Raw genomic sequence first — 24,121 nt, 5'->3', positions numbered from 1 at the left:
GCAAAGCATAGCCAAAGGACCCTCGGCCACAAGAGGGCATCCGCTCAAACTCAGGGGCGGGAAATTTCATGGCGACATCAGGAAGTATTTCTTCACAGAAAGAGTGGTTGACCGTTGGAATAAGCTTCCGGTGCAGGTGATCGAGGCCAGCAGCGTGCTGGACTTTAAGAATAAATGGGATGCCTATTATTTGGGATCCCTACGAGGGTTGATCTGAAGGATTGGTCACTAGGTATAGACTTAAGAGGATGGGTCAGTAGAGTGGGCAGACTTGATGGGCTATAGCCCTTTTCTGCTGTCATCTTTCTATGTTTGTAAGAGAACATGGTAAAACATGAAACGGTGAGACATAGCATGGTGAGTACGATTCAGCAAAACAGCATGGTCAACAGTTTTACAAAGCATGGTTAATGTAGTATGACGTGACTTGGCAAAGTGGTAAGGCAAGCATGCATGACAAACATAGCACGGAGGACATGGAACGGCAAACACTGTGCTTCAAGCATGGCATGAGAGATTGTAGCAAGGCAGACAGTGCGGTATACACAGTATGGTAAATATGGCCTATCGTATGGTATAGGGGAACAGTGGTGAACAGTATGACGTAGTGTGGTAGAACATTGTATGATAGAATGTGGTATGGTCAGACAAGATGGAGCTCGTTATGTGGAAAACACTTTATAAAATTACCCTCAATATGTATATGTGTATGTGAAATGAGGTCTGCTCGTTAAAAGGATGATGTCCAACTGTATATTTTTTTCAGGATTGTTCCCGAAGGTGGTGGTGTTGCACAGTGAGTTGTTGTGTAAGGCAGTGGTTCCCAACCCTGTCCTGGAGGAACACCAGGCCAATTGGGTTTTCAGGCTAGCCCTAATGAATATGCATGAAGCAAATTTGCATGCCTATCACTTCCATCATATGCAAATCTCTCTCATGCATATTCATTAGGGCTAGCCTGAAAACCCGATTGGCCTGGTGTTCCTCCAGGACAGGGTTGGGAATCACTGGTGTAAGGCACCAGTGGCAGATGTATAAGGTTCTTAAATTTGGTGAACCAATTTATTGAGCTTGTCATTGAATTCTATACATTCCAACATGGTCTCTTAGATCAATAAATCAAAATCTGTTACATGTACCATCGTATCGAATAATTATTCATGAACGTGTTCGACATTCAATTTTTGGGGTACAGGGCCCATCTTAATGGAATTCACTTCCTTTATTCATTAGGTTACATACATATATATTTTCTCCGGTTTGTTTTAAATCTGCTACTTAGCTTCTTCACATGACCCCCCTAGTCCTAGCATTTTTAGAAAGAGTAAACAAGTGATTCATATCTACCCTTTCCACTACACTCAGTATTTTATAGACCTCTATCATATCATGCCTGAGCTGACTCTTCTCCAAGCTGAAGAGCCCTTTCCTCATTGGGAAGTTGTCCCATCCGTTTTTATCATTTTCGTCGCCCCTCTAAGTATATCTCATTTATCATGGGAAATTTTTCCTCCTGAGGCTCAAAGATATCTGTCTATACAATGCAAATCTTTTTATTCATGGTGGCTAAGTATATCCAGTCCACAATGCCAATCTTCCTTCTATGGCCCAAGCGTATCACTTCTAGTATGCCTGTGCCCTTATGACTCCAGTGGCTGAGGAACTTAAATCTTATGTATGATGTGCTCTCTCTAGTGTTGTGTTTCTCTTTCAACTGATTTAAGAAAATAGCTGACTCGTCCTTTTCTCGTTGTTTTTCAGGTTTGTGACTCGATTCATAGAGCTGGACGGTCTCTCCTGCTTGCTAAACTTCCTGAAGAGCATGGACTATGAGACGTCAGAGAGCCGCATACACACATCCGTTATAGGGTGCATCAAGGCGCTGATGAACAATTCCCAGGGAAGGGCGCACGTGCTGGCTCACCCCGAGAGCATCAATATCATCTCCCAGAGCCTACGCATGGAGAACCTCAAAACCAAGATCGCTGTGCTGGAGATCCTGGGGGCGGTCTGCCTGGTCCCAGACGGCCACAAGAAGGTCCTCCAGGCCATGCTGCATTATCAGGTGTACGCTGCTGAAAGAACCAGGTTCCAGGTGAGCATTGGAGAAGAATACAGCAAGGACGTGTTCCAAGTTGCCGTGCTTGAAATACCGTGAACACTTATGTATATGTTGTGTGTTTATGACATCAGCCTGTGTAGACCAATTAGAGACAGAGGGCATGATGTGTCCCACGGAACCAGGGGATTTCCAAGGATGTAGCTGGAAATATTTCAGAATTAACGACTTATCGGTTGCATGTTTGGTTACCATAAGGTGCATTTTATGCAATGGTGCAGTGCCAGAACTGGGTTTTTCTTGCCTCGTTGCTCTGAGCTCCTTACAATCATGGATTGCAAGTGAGGCAAATGCTGAAAGCGCAACAGCACCTGTCACCAGTGGCGTAGCGAGAGGCGCCCTGGGCAGTGGCGCCCCTCCCCCGCCTTCTTGTCCGCTCCCCCCCCACCTCCACACACTCTTTCTCCGCCCCCTTCTGCCACGCGCGCTTGCACCGCTTCTGTTTCCTCATACCTCTGTAATGTTCCCGGCGCGAGCATCAAACCCCAAGCTGCTGTCGCGCCAGCGTCGGCTCTTTCTCTGACATCACTTCCTAGACGCGAGCCCAGAAAGTGACGTCGGAGGAAGAGCTGACACCGGCGCGACATCAGTTTGGGGGTTGCTGCTCACGCCAGGAACGTGACAGGTATGGGGGAAAGGCAGTGGGGAGGGGGGCGCAGAGAGGGGAATGGGTGCCTGTACCCTCACCAAGAGGGCGCCCAGGGCGGAATGCCCCTTTGCCCCCCTCCCCTTACTACGGCATTGCCTGCCACCTTGCAAGATAAAAACATTTTTTTAAAAACACTGACAACAAAGTTTGAGGTCTAGTCTAGGCTGTAAGTGGATCCTCATTTACAGTACTCCCTTGAAACTCGCAAAACCCGATTGGTGTAGCCCGACTTTACTTCAGGAAGAGGCGGTCGGAGGTGAGAGGAAAAAAAAAAAATGCTCGAATGTTTAGGTCAACCTTTGCCTTATCAAGCTGCTAAATCTTGCAAAAACTTACTGGTTCAAGTTGCTTCTTAGGCTATAAGAGTTTTAGAAAAATTTTAAATTCTTTATTCATTTTGAAAACTTACAGTAAGCGTACAGAAATATATCATTAGTAACAACAATAACAATTGTAATTCTCTTATAATTCTAAAAACATAAAAATTATATCCCGTCCCACCCACCTTCTTTCAAATATTATAATCAATTATATCATAAATACTAGCTGATAACCCGGCGTTGCCCGGATATTTATTTATCCCAAAATGTCCAACCCCCTACATGTCCCACCCTCCTATGTCCCACATGTCCCATCCCCCTACCCTCCACATGTCCCAAAGGAATGTCCCTCTCTATGGGGCTGAACCTAGACTTAAACGGCATCGGGAGTGTCGGTATTCATCTCTGCGAGCCCGAAAACTATGGGTTGGACATTAATATCTGTCGCTTTTGATAATTTTAACATATCACCCTCTTCCCAGCCCCCACAGTATTTTACCCCGTCCCACCTGCACAATATTTTTCCCCAGATAGTAAGTCATATGTGTACCAAGTTTGGTTGAAATCTCTCCATGCGTTTCAGAGTTATGCTGAGTATTCATCTGTGAGCCCGAAAACACTATGGGGTAGATACTAAAATCTGTCATTTTCAATCATTTTTACATATCCCCCCCTTCCCACCCCCACAGTGTTTGTCCTCAGATAGTAAGTAATGTGTATGTCAAGTTTGGTTGAAATCTGTCCATGCATTGAAGAGTTATGCTGGAACATACATACATACACACACACACATATATTCAAATTATAATGTGAAATATTTGACAAAATGAATACATTACAACTAACGCAAAACTTGATTATAAACAACATTTTTAGTTTCACCTCCAGGAGCAAGAACATATAAAATCTTGGGTGAACCCACCCTTGAGCAAGCAACATAGAGTTGTGGGCCGCGAGACCCCCAGAACATATCACCCCAGGTAGTGAGGGATCTGCATACCAAGTTTCGTTCAAATCGGTCAAGCCGTTTTTGAATTACTGTGAGAATGGCAGCTTTTTACATTTTTTCCATTGACATGAATGGGTGAAATCTGATTTTCTGTTTGTAGCTCCGCCCACATGTGCAGGTGGGCCGCGAGACCCCCAGAACATATCACCCCAGGTAGTGAGGGATCTGCATACTAAGTTTCGTTCAAATCGGTCAAGCCGTTTTTGAATTACTGTGAGAATGGCAGCTTTTTACATTTTTTCCATTGACATGAATGGGTGAAATCTGATTTTCTGTTTGTAGCTCCGCCCACGTGTGCAGGTGGGCCGCGAGACCCCCAGAACATATCACCCCAGGTAGTGAGGGATCTGCATACCAAGTTTCGTTCAAATCGGTCAAGCCGTTTTTGCGTGATCGCGGCACATACACACACACACACATACATACATACACACATACATACCTCCGATTTTATATATATAGATAATATAAACATATAATTTAGTGAAATTTCCAAAAAAACTCCCCCCCACCCCCCTATGTGTACATATATTCATCCAAGGAAAATTATGTTTACTCCTTACAATATCGTTCCAATGGCCCCCAGATCTTTATAAAATTATTATAGTTCCCTTTCTGTATTGCAATTGCTCTTTCCATCTTAAAAATATGGTATACCGAATTCCACCAAAATGTATAATTAAGATTAGTATAATTTTTCCAGTTATTGGTGATATGCTGAATAGCAACCTCAGTCAAGATTAATAATAGTTTATTATTATGTGCTGATATTTGACTTTTTTTCCTCATAGACATGCTAAACAGAATAGTATCATAGGATAATGCAACATTTTAAAAACATATCTTTTTAACAAATTTGTGTTAAAAGCAAAATGACGTGTGCATTTTAGGATTTCTTTATGCTTTAATTGTTATTCTGGATATTGTCTCTGCTCTTGCTGATTGTACACAGCAATGAATTTGTATAGGTATTTGCAGTATATAAGCGATGATTGTAATGTAATGTAATCAACCAATTAGTCTTTATGGAGATAATGCTATAACAGGTCACCTATATATAGGTGTCTAGAGCAGGGGTGCCCAATAGGTCGATCGCAATCGACCGGTAGATCACCAGGGCAAAGTGAGTCGATCACACTCACTTTGCCTTGGCGATCTACCAGGCCGATCAGCCTTCCTCTCCCCGACGTCAATTCTTCCGTCAGAGAGGAAGTTCGGGCCAGCCAATTGCTGCCTGGTTGGGCGGAACTTCCTCTCTGACGGCAGAATTGACGTCAGGGAGAGGAATGCTGGTCGGCCCGCAGGGAAGCAGAGAGAGCTTGGTGCGGCAGCGGTGGCGGCTTTGGGGCCTGTTACCCGATGGCAGCGGCGGCGGCGGCTTGGGGGCCTGTTCCCCGATGGTGGTAGCAGTGGCTTGGTGGAGGGTAGGGAGAAAGAAAGAAAGGGGGCAAGCAGGGAGACAGAAGGAAAGAAGGGAAACAGAAAAAAAGAAAGGGGGCATGAAGAGAGAAAAAAAAGAAAGGGAGGCAGGGAAAAAGAAAGGGAGGCAGGGAGAAAGAAAGGGCAGGGAGAGAGGAAGAAAAAGTTGGGGGAGAGAATGAGGTCTGGAGGAGAGGCTGAAAGAAGGGAAGAAAGATTGGATGCACAATCAGAAGAAGAAAGTGCAACCAGAGACTCATGAAATCACCAAACAAGGTAGGAAAAATGATTTTATTTTCAATTTAGTGATCAAAATGTGTCTGAATTTATATCTGCTGTCTATATTTTGCACTATGCCCCCCCCCTTTTACTAAACCACAATAGCGTTTTTTAGCGCAGGGAGCCTATGAGTGTCGAGAGAAGCGTGGGGCATTCAGCGCAGCTCCCTGCGCTAAAAACTGCTATTGTGGTTTAGTAAAAAGGGAGGGGGGTATATTTGTCTATTTATGTATGGTTGTTACTGAGGTGACGGTGCATAAAGTCATCTGCCTTGACCTCTTTGAAAAAAACCCCAGAATAGGAATGATAATTAACATTTTCTCTGCGTACAGTGTGCTTTGTGTTTTTCTAAAATTTTATTGTTGGTAGATCATTTTGACTTGGTCATTTTAAAGTAGCTCGCAAGCCCAAAAAGTGTGGGCACCCCTGGTCTAGAGGGTGCCAGTGAGTCCTTCCTTTGTAGAAATCTAGCACAATTAGCTATATAGCCATGATTGTGCATTAGGCATGAGCCCTTATTCCAGCCAGAGTGCTGGAGATAAGCATGTAAAATGATATTCTATGGGCTCTTTTTACGAAGCTGCGTTAGCAACTTTATCGCATGTACATTTTTAGCGCGCGATAATCCCCACGCTAGCCACAAAACTACCGCCTGTTCAAGAGGAGGCGGTAGGGGCTAGCGCGGCCGGCAAATTAGCGCGTGCTATTACGTGCGTTAGACCGCTAACGTGGCTTCGTAAAAGGAGCCCTGTAAGTTACGTGCGTAATTGTGCAGCCTGCCCACATTCTGCACTCTGTGTGAACTATCAAAGATATGTGCAGAGTTACAGAATATAGCGTGTAGTCATATAACCGCCATTTATGGGCGTATATGCCAGTATTCTAATAAGCGTTGGGGGAGAGTGTGGCGCAATGGTTAAAGCGACAGCCTCAGCACTCTGAGATTGTGGGTTCAAATCCCATGCTGCTCCTTGTGACCCTGGGCAAGTCACTTAATCCCCCCATTGCACCAGGTACATTAGATAGATTTTGAGCCCACCGGGACAGACAGGGAAAAATACTTGAATACCTGAATAAAGTCATATAAACCATTTTGAGCTCCCCTGGGAGAACAGTATAGAAAATTGAATAAATAAAGACAGTGAACAAAGTTTCAGCCTCTGATAACCAGAGCTGGTATTGTGACATCATAATGCCTCATTCCACCAATGCCTAAGAGCCAACCTCATCAGTGATGTCACAATGGCTGGATTGTCCTTTACTTGGCTCACTTCTAATACATTTTGATTTCTAGAGTGGGGCAGTGGTTAAAGCTACAGCCTCAGCTCCTTGTGACCCTGGGCAAGTCACTTAATCCCCCCATTGCCCCCCAGGTACATTAGATAGATAATGAGCCCACCGGGACAGACAGGGAAAATGCTTGAGAACCTGAATGTAAACCGTTCTGAGCTCCCCTGGGAGAACGGTATAGAAAATTGAATAAATAAAAAAAAATAAAAATAAAGAGTGTTGTAGTTGTTAGGTGCCATCAATTCGTGTTCGCGTCCTAGTGACTTGAGGATCATCATGAAGTGTTCGTGGCAGAATACAGAGCTAGACTGCCGAGCCTTTCTTCTGCGCAGTATAACATAGTAACATGGTAGATGACGGCAGATAAAGACCCGAATGGTCCATCCAGTCTGCCCAACCTGATTCAATTTAAATTTTTTAATTTTTTCTTCTTAGCTATTTCTGGGCAAGAATCCCAAAGCTCTACCCGGTCCTGTGCTTGGGTTCCAACTGCCGAAAATACATTTGATGTCGTCGCATCAGACGTAATCTTTGCGAAACGCAAGTCCGACCCTGTCTCCCCACTCCTAGCCAAACTTCACTGGCTCCCAGTGATTTCCAGACTCCATTTCAAATGCTCCTGCCCGGCTTCCTTCCTCCCTTAATCCCACTGTCTTATAACTCCTCGAGTCCTGACTCTACCAGACCCACCCAAAGGTATAAACTATCCTTCCCCTCTCTACACGGTATTCGCTATGCAGGCAAACTGGGAAAATCCCTCCTCTTCAGAATCACAGGTCTTTGGAACGACCTTACTACCCCACTGCGGAACCTGGGCTCCCTCCAATTATTCCGCAAGGAACTGAAAACCTGGCTTTTCACTAAAATGTAATTCTATCCCCCCTTACTCTTCTCTTCTATATATAAGTTCATGTAAACCTTTTTTTTCCTTCTCTTCCTATATTTTAAGTTTTTGTAAACCGTGCCGAGCTCCACAACATCCGTGGAGATGATGCGGTATATAAACTTAAGGTTTAGTTTAATTCAGTAATCCTCCGCCTCCAACATTGCCCATCTGCCACTGCCCAGCACCGTTAGTCTGACATCTCCACTGAAACCTGTCCGCCTTGGGGAGACCCTGCTGGCCGAGAAACAACCGACGTCAACGCTTTCAGCTTCTCAGATGTGCCACGCCGTTTTGTAGGATTGTCCCCGCAAATTGGAGCCACAGATTGTAGCATCTGCCCCCCATTTTAAAAATCGTAGAGAGAGCGAGATAGAGAAGCGATGTCAGAAGGACGCCGAGTCGTTCCGGAGAGAGATTTGTCCGACTGGCTTCTTCAAGCCTACGTACTACTGTGGTTTAGTTTATTTAATAGACCGGTTTACAAAACTTATAACACATGCAATAAAATTATTTATTAATCACAAAAAAAAACCCCTAAACATATGGAAATTAAAATTAAATTAAAATCAAGAGGAAGAAAAAAAAATTTGAGATATTGCAAGCAGACAGTGCTAGTAAATCCGAACCATATCGGAGCTGTCCAAATGAATAGAAAAGGCCTACTACTATTTCTATAGCGCTACTAGACCCATGCAGCACTGTACACTTTCTATGCAGGTCCTTCCTCTGTCCCTAGTGGGCTCACAATCTGTTTTGTACACGGGGCTATGGAGGGTTAAGTGACTTGCCCAAGGTCGCAGGGAGCAGTGGTGAGCTGAGATCCTCAGTTCACGAAGATCTCAGCCCACTGCATTACTATTACTTCCAAGGAGGAAGTGCGTACAAACCTATGTCGGGCGTATTCGTTGTGGGTGAAGAGACGGGAGAAGGCTGAGAACGCCTTTCTGTAGTGGAAGACTCCCATGAATTATCCTGTGAACCCCCCCCCCTCCCGTTTCCAAAGACAGGACTTTGGGCGCCACAAAAGACGCTGTATTTATTTATTTTAAATATTTATAGCCCGCAAATCCAATAATGCTTAGCGGGTTCCAGAATTACATATATAATCAAAAACAAGACAAAAACACAGAATAAATACAAAATCTATGTAACAAGAACTAGAAAAACCACACACAGAAACAACAAATTTATAACATCATAAAAACTGGATAAAAAGAAGAGAGGGAAAAAAAAAGCAGATCCTACAGCTAAAAAAGGTAGTCAATAAAAAGCCACCTCAAGCAAATTTATAACCTCATAAATCGAGGTGCAAATAAAACAGTTTTCACACCTTTCCTGAACTGAGCCAAAGTAGGAGCCTGCCTTAACTCCAAAGGAAGAGCATTCCAGAAAACCGGACCCTGTATGGAAAACAGAGTTTTTATGAAGAGGCAGGATCGCAGCAGAGGAAACAGCTCCGAAGACCTATGGCAGCTTGCAAAGATCGCTAGCACCGCGATCTTCTCTGCAGGCTGCTGATATTAGGTAAATGGTGCGCAGGAGGCCAGGGGGGAAGCCGGACACCAGCACTTCCCGACTGACCCTCCCCCCTCCCCTTCTAAAGCAGGTGCGGCAGCGGCCGGCCAGCAAGAGGCAGCGTTGCCGCTCCAGCTTTAGGGGGCGAGGGGGGAGGGTCAGTTACCAAATCGGGAGGCCGATTTTTTTTTGTTTTGTTTTAGATCGATTCGAATCGATTCACCCGAAGTGAATCGGGCAGCACTACACTGTACTGTGGAGTATTCTCTTGACACATGATAAGCCGTGTCTTATCCTATAAGCAGTCTACTCGACAAAGCTAATGGACTGAGTCCCAGAGGCCTCTCTTCTAATGACGAACAGAAGGTTGATGTGCCAGGGAATCTTGTATCCTATGTCACCCTTGAACCAGCAGAATGTAAAATGATTACCCTTGTCCAGAGCTCTAACAAGTGATGTCAGGAGCAGAAAGAAAAATGTAAAGTGAAAAAAGATAATCATTTCCAGCCTTGTTTTTATTTGCTTGCAAGCTGGAGATTTTTTTTGGTCTTATTGCCTTTATAGGAATTCCGTTATAAGTCTGCAAAGTCTGAACTAAATGTGGGGGACGGGGTTCGTCCTGCAAGGTCCTTGAAAAACAGACTCGTGGTACTGTGCGGTTCACCAAAAGTAGGCATGCAAGCAGTGATTTGGGAGATTGACTGGAAATGTTACCGGGGGAGGGGGGTGGGGGGTTGTTTTTTCAAGCGACTCTCCATCAATGTGCTGGGAGCAGCTCTTCTTAGGCCTCACAGTCACTTCATGTTCAGTGGATCTGATTAATCTGCCTGGCTTATGCAGTTCAAATTACTCAAAACCTATTCAAATCGTCACAATATTGTGGAGATGGTGGCTCATTGATGGCAGCGGGTTGATCTTTGAGCTTGCCCCTGAGGAAGGACATGAAACAGGGGGTCTCTGTAGGGCATTCAGCTAAGGCACCCTTGAATGAATTGAACAGCTGCCTTCATCTCCAGATATGTTCAAGCAACTTTTTAATGGACAGTTGCTTTTTTCTAATTATTTCTTTCATTAAGTAATCACAGTGACACATTATATATCAAATGTTTTAAAAGTTTTTATTGCACTGGGCACTTAAAAAATTAATATGTTGGTGATTAAAAATGATGTTTTTGGGTAAAGCCCACAGTGTACCTTGTGTGCACGCTTGCTGTGGGATAAACCCAGGAGAAAACCTATTATCCATAAGGCTATTCCCCAGAAACTGATATTCACCTTCATTATTGAAACAAAATTTGATTTAGTGTTAAGTGCCTTGAGCAAACTAAAAAAAAACAAACCTTGGAAGCTGGTCTTTATTGAGGACACTGCCATTAATAACATGCCTACCCTGTCGGAAGCAGTGAGATCCCACCATATCATAGGAAGGAGAGTGTGTAGCACTGAAACATCGTTATTCACATTGTCAAATGAGACACGGACAAGAGGTCATGGATTGAAACTGAGGGGCAGCAGGCCCAGGACAAACGTCAGGAAGTTCTGTTTCACACAGCGAGTGGTGGATGCTTGGAATGCTCTCCCGGAGGAGGTGGTGACGGAGACCACCATTCTGGGATTCAGAAGAAAATTGGATGCACACCTTCTTGCAAAACACATTGAGGGTTAACAAGGTCTTCATCAGCTTGGCCTCCGCGAGTGCAGGTCGCCGGTCTAGATGGACCTAAGGTCTGATCCGGTGAAGGCATTTCTTATGTTCTTATGTTCCTCGATGTGCCGGTCTCCAGGAGTTCAGGAGTGTGGCTAATATCATTTCTCTTAGAAGCCCTCTTATATTAAGCCGCAGTAGAGGGTTTTTTTTTTTACCGTGGCCTAAATGCTCCAACGCTGCTCCGATGCTCATAGGAATTCTGTGAGTGTCGGAACGGCGTCCAAGCATTTAGCGCTCCGGGCCGCGGTAGAAACCTCTATTGCGGCTTAGTTAAAAGAGGGCCACAATGAATTAGGAGTGGAGAAGATTGTAACGAATGCTTGTTGGGTGCATTTCTGACATTCTGAAGGATGTTCTACACCGGGTCGCCTATGCTTGAAGGGCTAGAACGGCCATTGCCAGCCTAGTCTTTGGGGCACAGTTAGTCTGACCAGGTTTTCAGGATGTCCACAATGAATGTGCATGAGGGATTTGTCTGCAAATTTAACTCGTGAATATTCATTGTGGATATCCTGAAAACAGTTCATAGTCAAATGCGCGCAAGACAAATGCACGGGGGACAATTGCACGAAGAAAAGTGAGCACGAAGACATCTGAGCGCAAGACAATAGCGGACTGGACTTTATATCACAAGATAATAGCGCGCAAGACAAGAGGCTAGATAACCATAGTGATTAAAAATGCATTTACAAAACACAGTCACATATGAACGTCGTGCGCATGATTGTGTTGTTAACATTTTCTGGTGCACTCCGCACAATTGTGCTCAATTGTCTTGCGCTCAATTGTCGGTTGCGCTCAATTGTCTTGCGCTCAATTGTCGGTTGCGCTCAATTGTCTTGCGCTCAATTGTCGGTTGCATTCAATTGTCTTGCGCTCAATTGTCGGTTGCGTTCAATTGTCTTGCGCTCAATTGTCGGTTGCATTCAATTGTCTTGCGCTCAATTGTCGGTTGTGCTCAATTGTGGTTGCGCTCAATTGTCTTGCGCTCAATTGTCGGTTGCATTCAATTGTCTTGCGCTCAATTGTCTTGCGCTCAATTGTCGGTTGCATTCAGTTGTCGGTTGCATTCAATTGTCGGTTGCGCTCAATTGTCTTGCACTCAATTGTCGGTTGCGCTCAATTGTCGGTTGCGTTCAATTGTCTTGCGCTCAATTGTCGGTTGCGCTCAATTGTCTTGCGCTCACTTGTCTTGCGCTCACTTGTCTTGCGCTCAATTGTCTTGCGCTCAATTGTCGGTTGCGTTCAATTGTCTTGCGCTCAATTGTCGGTTGCGTTCAATTGTCTTGCGCTCAATTGTCGGTTGCGCTCAATTGTCTTGCACTCAATTGTCGGTTGCGCTCACTTGTCTTGCGCTCAATTGTCTTGCGCTCACTTGTCTTGCGCTCAATTGTCTTGCGCTCAATTGTAGGTTGCGTTCAATTGTCTTGCGCTCAATTGTCGGTTGCGTTCAATTGTCTTGCACTCAATTGTCGGTTGCGCTCAATTGTCTTGCGCTCAATTGTCAGTTGCGCTCAATTGTCGGTTGTGTTCAATTGTCTTGCGCTCAATTGTCGGTTGCGCTCAATTGTCGGTTGCGCTCAATTGTCTTGCGCTCACTTGTCTTGCGTTCAATTGTCTTGCGCTCAATTGTCGGTTGCGTTCAATTGTCTTGCGCTCAATTGTCGGTTGCGCTCAATTGTCTTGCACTCAATTGTCTTGCGCTCAATTGTCAGTTGCGTTCAATTGTCTTGCACTCAATTGTTAGTTGCGCTCAATTGTCTTGCGCTCAATTGTCGGTTGCGCTCAATTGTCTTGCGCTCAATTGTCGGTTGCGCTCAATTGTCTTGCGCTCAATTGTCAGTTGCGCTCAATTGTCGGTTGCGTTCAATTGTCTTGCGCTCAATTGTCAGTTGCGCTCAATTGTCGGTTGCGCTCAATTGTCTTGCGCTCACTTGTCTTGCGTTCAATTGTCTTGCGCTCAATTGTCGGTTGCGTTCAATTGTCTTGCGCTCAATTGTCGGTTGCGTTCAATTGTCTTGCGCTCAATTGTCGGTTGCGCTCAATTGTCTTGCACTCAATTGTCTTGCGCTCAATTGTCAGTTGCGTTCAATTGTCTTGCACTCAATTGTCGGTTGCGCTCAATTGTCTTGCGCTCAATTGTCGGTTGCGCTCAATTGTCGGTTGCGCTCAATTGTCTTGCGCTCAATTGTCGGTTGCGCTCAATTGTCTTGCGCTCAATTGTCGGTTGCGCTCAATTGTCTTGCGCTCAATTGTCGGTTGCGTTCAATTGTCTTGCGCTCAATTGTCGGTTGTGCTCAATTGTCGGTTGCGCTCAATTGTCTTGCGCTCAATTGTCGGTTGCGCTCACTTGTCTTGCGCTCAATTGTCTTGCGCTCACTTGTCCGCACGCACTGTTTTGCGCGCATTTGACTTGCCACCCCTGAAAACATAATAGGACTAGGTGTGCCCTGAGGACTGGGTTGGAAATGGCTGGGCTAGAAGGTCCCTATTTAAAGTCTATTACGTAAAGACCCGCCATATAAAATTGTAGCATAAATCCACAGTAGCAAAACAACTGTTGGTTTAGGGGGGCCCAAAAATGGGCCCCCAACTCTACCCCCATCCCCTCCCCATTTTGCATTTAGCTAATAAATGATATAGAGCAGACTTGTAAAAGTTCAGTCCTCAAGGGCTGCAAGCAAACCAGGTTTTAAGGATATTCCTAATGAATCCTACCAATTATCGTCCTACCAATTCTCTTTCTACTGATTGTTGTACCCAGTTGTTCCCAATTGTCCTAAATCTGCTAACTAAAAATCTAAATAGTCCATAGCTTGCCATCAGCTGATCACAGCAGGATTCCCCGAAACCAGAGCTTTAGGGAGTCCTGTTGGCTGAGCTGATCAGGGATTCCCCTGCCGTGATCAGCTGAACTGGCAGGGAGATCCCCGATTCCTCTCTACCTCCCTCCCATCCACCAATCTTCTAGGCCCCCTTCAAAGATAGTCCCCTATCCACTGAGCCCCGATTCTTCTCTCTCTCCCTCCCACCCACCGATCAACCCAGCCCTCCTCAAAAGATAGGCCCCCTCCCACTGTGCCCTAATTTCTCTCTCCCTCCATCACACCCACCGATCTCCTCAACACCCTTCAAACCCCCATCCTCTTCACAAACCCCTGACATCCCCCTCACATCCCCTGTACCTTCCAAAGAAAAATCAGCAGGAAGAATGCCCACTCCATCCTGCCGATAGGGCTGCCTCTTTAAAATGACGGTCCTTCCCTTCCCAGTGCATCTTGGAATGCACTGAGAGGGTCCCAAGGCCCTGATTGGCTCATACTGTTGGCCCTCCCCCTTCCCTGTTCATTATGGGGTGCACTGGGAAGGTCCTAAGGCCCTAATTGGCCAATTAGGGTCTTAGGCCCCCTCATGGTGCATCAATACCTCCTTTTTCCTACTGGCCATACCTCTCCCTATGCACTCTAGCATCCTTCTAGCTTTCACCATCACCTTTTCAACCTGTTTGGCCACTTTAAGATCATCACATACAATCACACCCAAGTCCCGCTCTTCCATCATGCACATAAGTACTTCACCCCCTAAACTGTACTGTTCCCTTGGTTTTTTGCATCCCAAATGCATGACCTTGCATTTCTTAGCATTAAATTTTAGCTGCCAAATTTCAGACCTTTCTTCTACATTCGCTAGGTCTTTCTTCATTTATTCATACCATCCGGGGTGTCTACTCTATTGCAGATTTTGGTATCATCCACAAAGAGGCAAACCTTGTTTAAAAGTAGACTGAAAACCCACCTTTTTGATATAGCCTTCAAGCCATACACCTACTGCTCACCACGCTAGCCAGCAGATTAACCATCCCCCCTAACTGTATCCCCCACCCAAATAGTCTGCCTTGTCTGTTTAGATTATAAGCTCTTTCCAGCAGGGACTTTCGCCTTCGTGACTCTGCAACACTAATTAGAGGCCGTGATCTGCCAGAAAATATGCAACAAACCAAAAAGTACATCAGTCTCAATGGAAGTAATCTGATTTATTAATAACAAACACCCACAATATAACCAGTCACATCAAATTACATTACATTACATTAGTGATTTTTATTCCGCCATTACCTTGAGGTTCAAGGCAGATTACATATGAATTGTCAGGACATTTAGAGGTACATAAGGAGTAGTCTAAACATCTTCTAAGCTGCTAAGGATTAGAGAGTATTGCAGGTGATGATTGAGGTAGATCTATCTCTGTTAGTTTGGTTTTATGTATTTTTTTGAATAGTAGGGTTTTTGTTTCTTTTTTTAAGGTTTTGTAGTCTGTGGTCGAGATCAGTAAGTTGGAGAGTTGGTGGTCCAGTTTTGCTGCTCGAGTGGCTAGGAGGTTGTCGTAGTTTTTTTTGTTTGACGTTTTTGGTTGGAGGGTGCGTGAATGGTGTGTGGGTTCTCCTGTGTTTGGTTGAGGTGGATTGAATTAGTTGGTTGTTCCTGTAGGCTGGGCTGTCTCCGTTTATGGCTTTAAATAGTAGGCAGCAGAATTTGAAGAGTACTCTTGCTTGTATTGGGAGCCAGTGTGAGTCGTGGTATGTTCTGTAATGTGATTGTATTTCTTCAGCGAGTAGATAAGTCTTAAGACAGTGTTTTGTACTGTTTGTAGTTGTTTTATCATAGTTGCTGGGCAAGGGAGATATAGTATGTTGCAGTGGTCTATTAGACCTAGGACTAGGGAATGTACCATGAGTTGGAACTGTTTTCTGTCGAAGAGTTTTCAAACTTGTCATAGGTTTCTCATGACTGCGAATTATTTTTTTATTGTTTTGTTGATTTGTGGCTGTATGGTACATCCTCTGTCTATCAGCACTCCCAGGAATTTTAAAGTGGGTTGAATGGGGTAGGAGATTGAGTTTATTATTAGGTTTGTTATGGTTGGGGTTTTGCTATTTTCGAGGAAGATGAAGTTTATTTTGTCGGGATTTAGTTTTAGTTGGGTTCTTTCATCCATGTTGCTACTGTTTCAAGTGTTTTGTGTATTATGTCTGCCATGGAGGGTGCTGGTTGGTCGAAAAGAAGGAGAATGGTGATGTCGTCTGCATAGCTGTAGGAGGTTAGGCCTAGTTTATCTAGGCAGGAGCTGAGGGAAGCAATGTATAGGTTGAAGCGTGTGGGTGATAGTGGTGATCCTTGGGATATGCCGCAGGGATTGGACCATGGTTCTGATTTTTCTCTGTTTGTTTTAACTCTGTATGTTCTGGATTTATTTGAGAGAGGAAAGAATGCTAGATAAATTTAAGAGTAAATTAAAGGGATTCCTTTTCAAAGATGCTTTTAGTAATTAATTGAATTTTTTCTTTTTTACATCTTAAATTAAATTTCTCCCCTCTTCCTAATGTTTTTAACCTTAAATGTTTCTTTTATATTGAATTGTATTTCTCCCCATAATTTTACCCTTCTTTGATCATACATGTTAATCAGTCTTGTTGCCTTTGTCTAGTCATGTGATTTTATATTATGTACTTTTATGTTATTTTAACTTGTTTAATATTATGTTTTTTTAGTTTGTATGTTTACCCTAACTTTGTAAGTATAGATGTACATCGCTTAGAACATGGAATAGGCGATTTATCAAATCTTATAATAAACTTGGAAACTTGGATTGTAGAAATCCTTTAAACCATGAAAGTACCTTGCCAGTGATTCCTATTGAGTGTAGTATTTGTAGAAGGATGTCAAGGTCTACCAGGTCAAAAGCTGCGGAGAGATCTAGTTGAATAATCAGCATTTTTTTGCATGTGCTGAGGTGTTGTCTAGCAGTGTCCACGAGTAATCCAGTTATTAATACAGAGAAATAAAGAATAACGTAAAAGCATATTCAAACGCGTATTGACATACTTATATACAGCGGACTTCCTTTTAAAAGAATACATGATATGCACTCGCAGATACAAGAGCAAATCAAAAATTAAAGGCAATTGTTAAGTTACACAATAACCAGAACAGAACTAGCAAAATGCAACCTATGTATTTCTACATTGCCTGTTGGATAGTTCGTCCATGCCCAGTGCCGTGCAAGGCCTTTAGTTGTGCACCATCGAAAAACAACATACAGCAGTGAACCCTGTGGAATAATACCATTAGATCAGTCTCTCTGAAACTTTTTTTTGTAGCTCCGGTACACTAAATGGAGCAAATGTTTTTCGCGGCACATTATAACTGAAATGATAAAATTGCAAAACCAAAAAAATTAAATTTGAGAGTTATTTATTTAAAGTTCTTCAAGCTCTATAGGGGTAACTGTAACAACGGTGAAACTAAAGTAGACAGAGTAGAATTGCTAATCAACGCGATGGATGTGATTGCTTTCAGTGCAAATGATCTCAAAATGTGACTCGATAGTTGACAACCACACTTTTTTTCAATTAATTTTTGTCAGAGCTGAAAATCTAAGGGCTCCTTTTACGAAGCCGCGTTAGCGGTTTCACGCGCATAATAGTGCACACTAAACTGCCGGCCGCACTAGCCGCTACTAGAGAATGACACGGTGAAAAAATTGGTCCCCGTCACCGCCCCGTCCCCGTATCACCATCCTCTGCACCGCCCCGTCACCGCCATTCCCTTCACCGCCCCGTCACCGCCACTGCCACCCCATTCACCGCCCCGTCACCGCCACTGCAACCCCATTCACCGCCCCGTCACCGTCACCGCTGCATATATAAAAGCCTCAAACGGGTACGATTTTAAATACTTTTCTTTATTTACGTATAAAGGAAACATTCTTTAAAACTTTAAAACTTTAAAACTTAGTTAAATATTAGTTAATAACTATACAAAAACAAACACGACATGTACTTTTAATGCTTACAATGTTAGCCTACATGGTAAGTAGACGCGGCCGCTGTACCTAATCCCCTCCCCCCAGCGATCACGGCAGGAGGGCACCCAACCCCTCCTGTAGACCCCCCCCCAACGGCCCTCCCGACAATCGCAGCAGAAGGGTACCCAACCCCTCCTGCCGGTCCTCCCAATGGCCTCCCCTAAGATCGCCGGCAGGAGGGTACCCAACCCCTCCTGCTGAACCCCCCCCCCAACGAACCCTCCCACCCCGGAACCCCCTTAGTCTTACTTTCCAAGTTGGACCGGACGGCTCCTCACACGTATGGCCAGCAGGCTTGCCTCCGTCCAAATGAGGCGGGCCCGCCCCTACCCTGCCCAACCCACAGGATCCTAGGGCCTGATTGGTCTAGGCACCTAAAGCCACTCCCGCTATAGGAGGGGCCTTAGGTGCTTGGGCCAATCAGGCCCTAGGATCCTGTGGGTTAGGCAGGGGAGGGGAGGGGCGGGCCCGCCTCATTTGGACGGAGGCAGGCCTGCTGGCCAGACGAGCGAGGAGCTGTCCGGTCCAACTTGGAAAGTAAGACTAAGGGTGGTGTTTCGGGATGGCGGGGTTTGTTGGGGGAGGGTCCGGCAGGAGGGGTTGGGCACCCTCCTATTGGCGATATAGGGGGCCGTTGGGGGGGCCAGCAGGAGGGGTTGGGCACCCTCCTACCAGTGATCATAGGGGGGCTGTTGGGGAGCTGGCAGGAGAGGTTGGATATCCTCCTGCTGCGATCGTCGGGGGGGCTGTTGGGGTAGGCAGGAGGGGATGGGTACCCTCCTGCCGCGATCGTTGGGGAGGGCTGGTTCTGTCGGCATGAAGGGCTGAGCACCTTCCTGCCGGCGATCGTCGGGGGGGGGGGTGGGTTCTATTGGCAGGAAGGGTTGATCTGACAAATGAGGAGCCAGTATATTGGGGGGCGGAGTCAATGCGGCAACGTGCAAGTTGGATCGAGAGTTGGAGGAGACAGACAACATGGCGGAGACATCAAACACCCGGTCACGAACACAGGTAAATAGCGGTTCCTAGAAGGGGGTACATTGGCCTGCGGGGACAAATCTTTTCACCGTTTTTGCGGGCGGTGAAAACTTTTGTCCCCGTGTCTGCGGCGATTTGGCTTTGGAGTCTCCATAACCCGCAGCCAAACCGCAGCCACACCGCAGCTCCCTGCGGGGATCGCTCCCCGTGTCATTCTCTAGCCGCTACCACCTCCCCTTGAGCAGGCGGTAGTTTTTCGGCTAGCGCGGGAGTTAGCGCGTGATAAAAAGTCGCGTGCGATAAAGCCACTAACGCGGCTTCGTACAAGGATCCCTAAGTTTGCCAAGAAGATCCAAACGGTAACAAGGCCTTGATTGCGTTGTTGCTCAAGTTAGGTTAACTAACGCATAAAAAAATAAAACTAAAATTACTTGCCGTTCGTTTTCAAGGACCAATCGCGTCAAAGAATGATGTTTATCTGGGCGGTTGTATCCTTACGCACACAGACGCTCATAACATTGATAGACTCTTGCATACCCGACGTACATGTCATCTATTCTAGTGTATACTTATGAAGTGAATTTTTAAAAAATAAAGTAAAATTCTGGAATCTCTCGTGGCACAGCCGGAATCTCTTCGAGGCGCACAGTTTGAGAGACACTGCGTTAGATATTGGCTCAGTATGGTCATAACACCATGAATCAACGAAAGGTTTATGAGTAGGTAGAAAGGTTTAACCCCCAGAGACCCAAATATAGAAAAAAACGTAAAAAAATGTTTTCGAACGTTCACATGTTGTTATAGGAGGCTTGTGATCCCTAATCAGTGTTTTTTTTTTTTATTTTGACATTTTAGTAACTTTTGGGGAGGATGTTGTAAAATTGCAACGCTGGGCCTGTAAGGTAGCAGAATTTCAATAGTGTCACTCTCTCTCTGAACACATGTAAGGAATAATTAAAAGTTTATTTGTACTTTACAGCTTATAAAGACCCACCTAAGTTTATGTATATACACAACAACAATAGTATAATAAAGAAAAAAGTAATTTTTATTATCAATTTAATACAAAAAATGAGTATCATATAAAAACGCAAATTTTTCCCTGTGAAGCGCCCATTGACTTCTATCAGCGGTAATCAAGAAATTTCGTGTTTTTGCACAAAAAATTTCATGTTAGCGCAAATACGGGTAAAAACGGCCACGCTATGAAATAGCACTTGTGCTATCTTCATAGCACGGTTTTGTGAATCGAGCCCTATATGTGCATGTTTTATTTGTTCATTTATTCAGTTATGGTAGTTCCAAAAACAGTTATTTTGCTCTGAAAAGCACAGGCGAACATTGCACTTCCTGCAAAGTGTGTTGGTATAGCCTTTTGCACAGTGTCGGCACCGTCCTCTATCGGCTTTGATGGGAAAATGTCCAATCATGTCCTTGCAAACTTCCTTTGGAGGGTGTGCATTTGACTTTTTGGCTGTCATGGCAGCTGAAGAACCTCCATCATCTGTAAACTGCCTCTTTTGGGAAGTCAAGGTGCCCCCTCTTGATGAAACTGGGCTTGCAGATGGTCGCCCTCGCTTTGACACTGACCCAGCCGTTCCGATCAGGATAAGAGAAGATGCCAACTGGGCCTGAAACATTCTCCTGTTTAGCATCTGTTTCTTTGGGATATCCAAAGCTTTGCAGTCCCTTTTGTACAGGAGCCAAGCATTGATCACAGCTAGGTTAATGGTGTGCCAGAAGATGTAAAGGTACCAGCGGTAGGACTTCAGTGGAAACTTGTATTTTGCTGCAAATGAGTCTAACAAATCCACTCCGCCCATGAATTTGTTATAGGCAGCCACGATATAAGGCCTCTCAACTTCAACAAATCTTTTGGCAGTTTTGTCCCAGCGTTGAATCTTCTCCACTGGTTGTGGGCCAGCAAAGGAAGACACAAGTGTAACCTGTCTGTTGTCAAACCATTTCACAGCACAAATGTTGTGATTTGACTCCACTCTGACATCAAAGCTTCCTCTTCCCTTTTTCTTCAAGCTTTTCTCATCCTCAAGATTACAGTTTGGAAGGCGCACTTGTCTGGCTGTTCCTGTGTAATGAATTCCACAATCCAGCAGCCTAACTATCAATGGGATGCTGGTGAAAAAGTTGTCTGCATAGATCTTGTAGTTGTGACTATGTGGAAGTGTGGAAGCAAGTTTCATCACAACATCCCCTGATAGTCCAAGTTCAGATCTTGCCCGTATTCCATTCACACTGCCTTGGTACACATCAAAATCACAAAGTATACCAGAGATTCCAGTCCTTGCCCACAGCTTGAACCCCCATGGGTTTGGCTTGCCACGCATGTACTGTTTGATGCTGCTGAATTTCCCCCTGAAAGGGATCATCATTTCATCAACAGAGTTATGTTCTTCAGGGACCACTTTTAGGCATTTCTCTCTGAAAGCATCAAGCCATGGTCTGAGTTTCCAGAGTTTGTCACTTTTTTGTTCCATCTCAGACACGGTTAGATTGTTCACAAAATGTAATGATGTCAACAGAGACTGGAATCTGTTTCGTGACATTACATCAGCGACAGGACTGTATCTTGTGTCTGCTTCCCAGTACATACGGACTCCAGGCATTTGGACAAGACCCATCTTCAGATACATGCCAATCATTTGCTCTATTTCCTTTGTGTTTGTGTTTATAGATGATCCTTTCTTCTGAAAACTGTACTGATTTGTGTTATCTGCCAGAGCGTTGATCATATCTTCTGTCACAAACTTCTGAAAGTACTCCAGTGGTGTGCAGAGGGAATGGACATCATTACTCCAAAGCAGGCAACAGGGTTGTATGACTTCATGGCCAGATAAACAGACCTATTTACACATTCAACCATCCAATGGTGTTGCAGAACTGAACAATAGGTTCTATTAGTAATGTACATGAAGTTTTAAAAAGAAAAAAAAATGGGGGAGGGTTTATTTTGTAGCCTTAAATGTGATGTTGTAATATTACAACACTGGGTCTCAGGGGAGTGCAGACAAAACCTTGCTATCACTTTGACCCACTGTTGTAAAATTACAACATAGAAATAACCAGCTCTAAATCTCTTAAAATCAGTATATTCAATGATGTCATAAAATCTGCATGATCTACACATATTAATGATCACATAAAAAAATATTTCAAGCTTTTTACTTACTTTAGTCCTGATGTATCCCGTCCAAAACAACAAGATGATATACTCCAAAGCAGGCAACAGGGTTGTATGACTTCATGGCCAGATAAACAGACCTATTTACACATTCAACCATCCAATGGTGTTGCAGAACTGAACAATAGGTTCTATTAGTAATGTACATGAAGTTTTAAAAAGAAAAAAAATGGGGGAGGGTTTATTTTGTAGCCTTAAATGTGATGTTGTAATATTACAACACTGGGTCTCTGGGTGTTAAAGCAGGCAGAACAAAGAGAACTGACGAACGTCGTTCTGGTCACCCATCATTATCGCCCACACAAGAGCACATTGGCGGGGCAGATTAGAAAAGACTGACGAATAATGGTGTCTCATTTGGCTGCAAATCTGAATATCTGCTATGGATCTGCGTTGGCCATAAAGCACGATGACTTGGGATGCAGGAAAGTCTGCGCACGATGGGTTCCCAAACAGCTTACTGATCTGCACAAGCCACAGCGTGTGGAGGTTCCGACCCAGTTCCCGAGACGGTATGAAGAAGATCCGAGTATTCTGGAGAGGACTGTCTACGGTGACGAGACACGGGTGCATCACTGCGACCTAGAGAGCAAAAGACGAAGCATGATGAAGTAAAGGAAGCGGTGCTCACCTGGATTCGGGAGCAGCTGAAAAACTTCTCTGCAGGAATGCAGAAGCTAGTTGAACGATGCAACAAATGCACCAACTTGCATGGGGACTATGTAGAAAAGTGAGATATGCTCAGTTGCTCATAGTTACTTCTATTAACACCGTTAAATGTATTTTGCCTTTACTTTCTGATTTACCCTTGTAGAAGATGGTCAAGATCACTAGAAACGTGCTCGAGTCATTTATGGATACTGAGTGCATGACAAGCTGTTTCTTTAATAATAAAACTAATAACATACATTATGTGAATATAAAAATAGGAAAAGTGAGAGTTTGTGACATTATGCAACCACAATTCATTAAAAAGGCGTATGACATATTATAATGAATGCATTTATCACCTATCTGCAGGGAATATGTTAGCACAAACTCTGCTAGTTAGCACTTTCAAACCACACAGCCTAAAAATAAAAATATATAAAGCTAAGTTATTACTTGTTAAAAAAAACCCCAACAACAAAGAAATACCAGGCACAACTCAGAGCCTTGTGGTAATCAAGCAAAATTGTACTCACAAATCAAATTATCTCCATTCACACTGGCAGCATTTCCTGCTTACAGAAAGTGAAAAGAAATGGAACTTTCCAAACAGCAGCTGATTAAATGCTCCTGCTGAGGTCAGAGGTCATTGCCAGCATCCACTTCCTGTTTAAATATAAAACTCTTCTTTTCTTTTAAATACAATTTATTTTTAATGCTAATATTAACAACCTTATAAATAATTAAGGCCTTATTTTACTAAACTGTGGTAGAGGTTTATTTTATAGGCAGTAGTTACCCTAACTTGAGCAAAAAAAGCATTCAAAGCTTTGTTACTGTTTGGATCTTCTTGGTGAACTTGGATTTTCAGCTCTGACAAAAATAAAATTAAAAAAATAAATAAATTTTCGCATTGGCGAACTAAGATGATCCACTTAGCGGGATGTGAACGCTTAGACATTGCCAATGTGGACTCTAGACGTGGTGCCCTGCATCTTCGCTGTTGGTTACCTTTCTGTTCAACTTTGACACCGACGGTGCGCAGCAGATTATTGAACTGATCTGTTGGCCTTTTGAGTACTGTTCCCATGGGATGGGGTGGGTGGGTTGGGTGGGAGGGGTTTTGTTGGGGATTCCTGATTGTATTTGGATGGCTGTTCCATGTATATTTTTTGAAAATAATAAACAGATTTAAACATAAATAAAACGACTGCAGATAGTGGATGATGAAAGGCGTA

The 24,121-nt window shown here is 44.1% G+C and overlaps 1 protein-coding gene across 2 annotated transcripts in view; it reads left to right on the top strand.

The window, feature by feature from the left end:
- Window positions 1-24,121, top strand: part of DAAM2 (dishevelled associated activator of morphogenesis 2) — a 460,184-nt gene that overhangs the window by 233,998 nt on the left and 202,065 nt on the right. For both annotated transcript variants that reach the window (XM_033939628.1, XM_033939627.1), the window contains exon 6: window positions 1,762-2,095. In XM_033939628.1, the coding sequence (XP_033795519.1) occupies window positions 1,762-2,095 (334 nt within the window). The remainder of the gene's footprint in view (window positions 1-1,761; window positions 2,096-24,121) is intronic.

The sequence above is a fragment of the Geotrypetes seraphini genome, chromosome 3, assembly GCF_902459505.1.
Source record: "Geotrypetes seraphini chromosome 3, aGeoSer1.1, whole genome shotgun sequence".
Lineage (NCBI taxonomy): Eukaryota > Metazoa > Chordata > Amphibia > Gymnophiona > Dermophiidae > Geotrypetes > Geotrypetes seraphini.
This window is presented reverse-complemented; position numbering and strand designations above follow the sequence as displayed.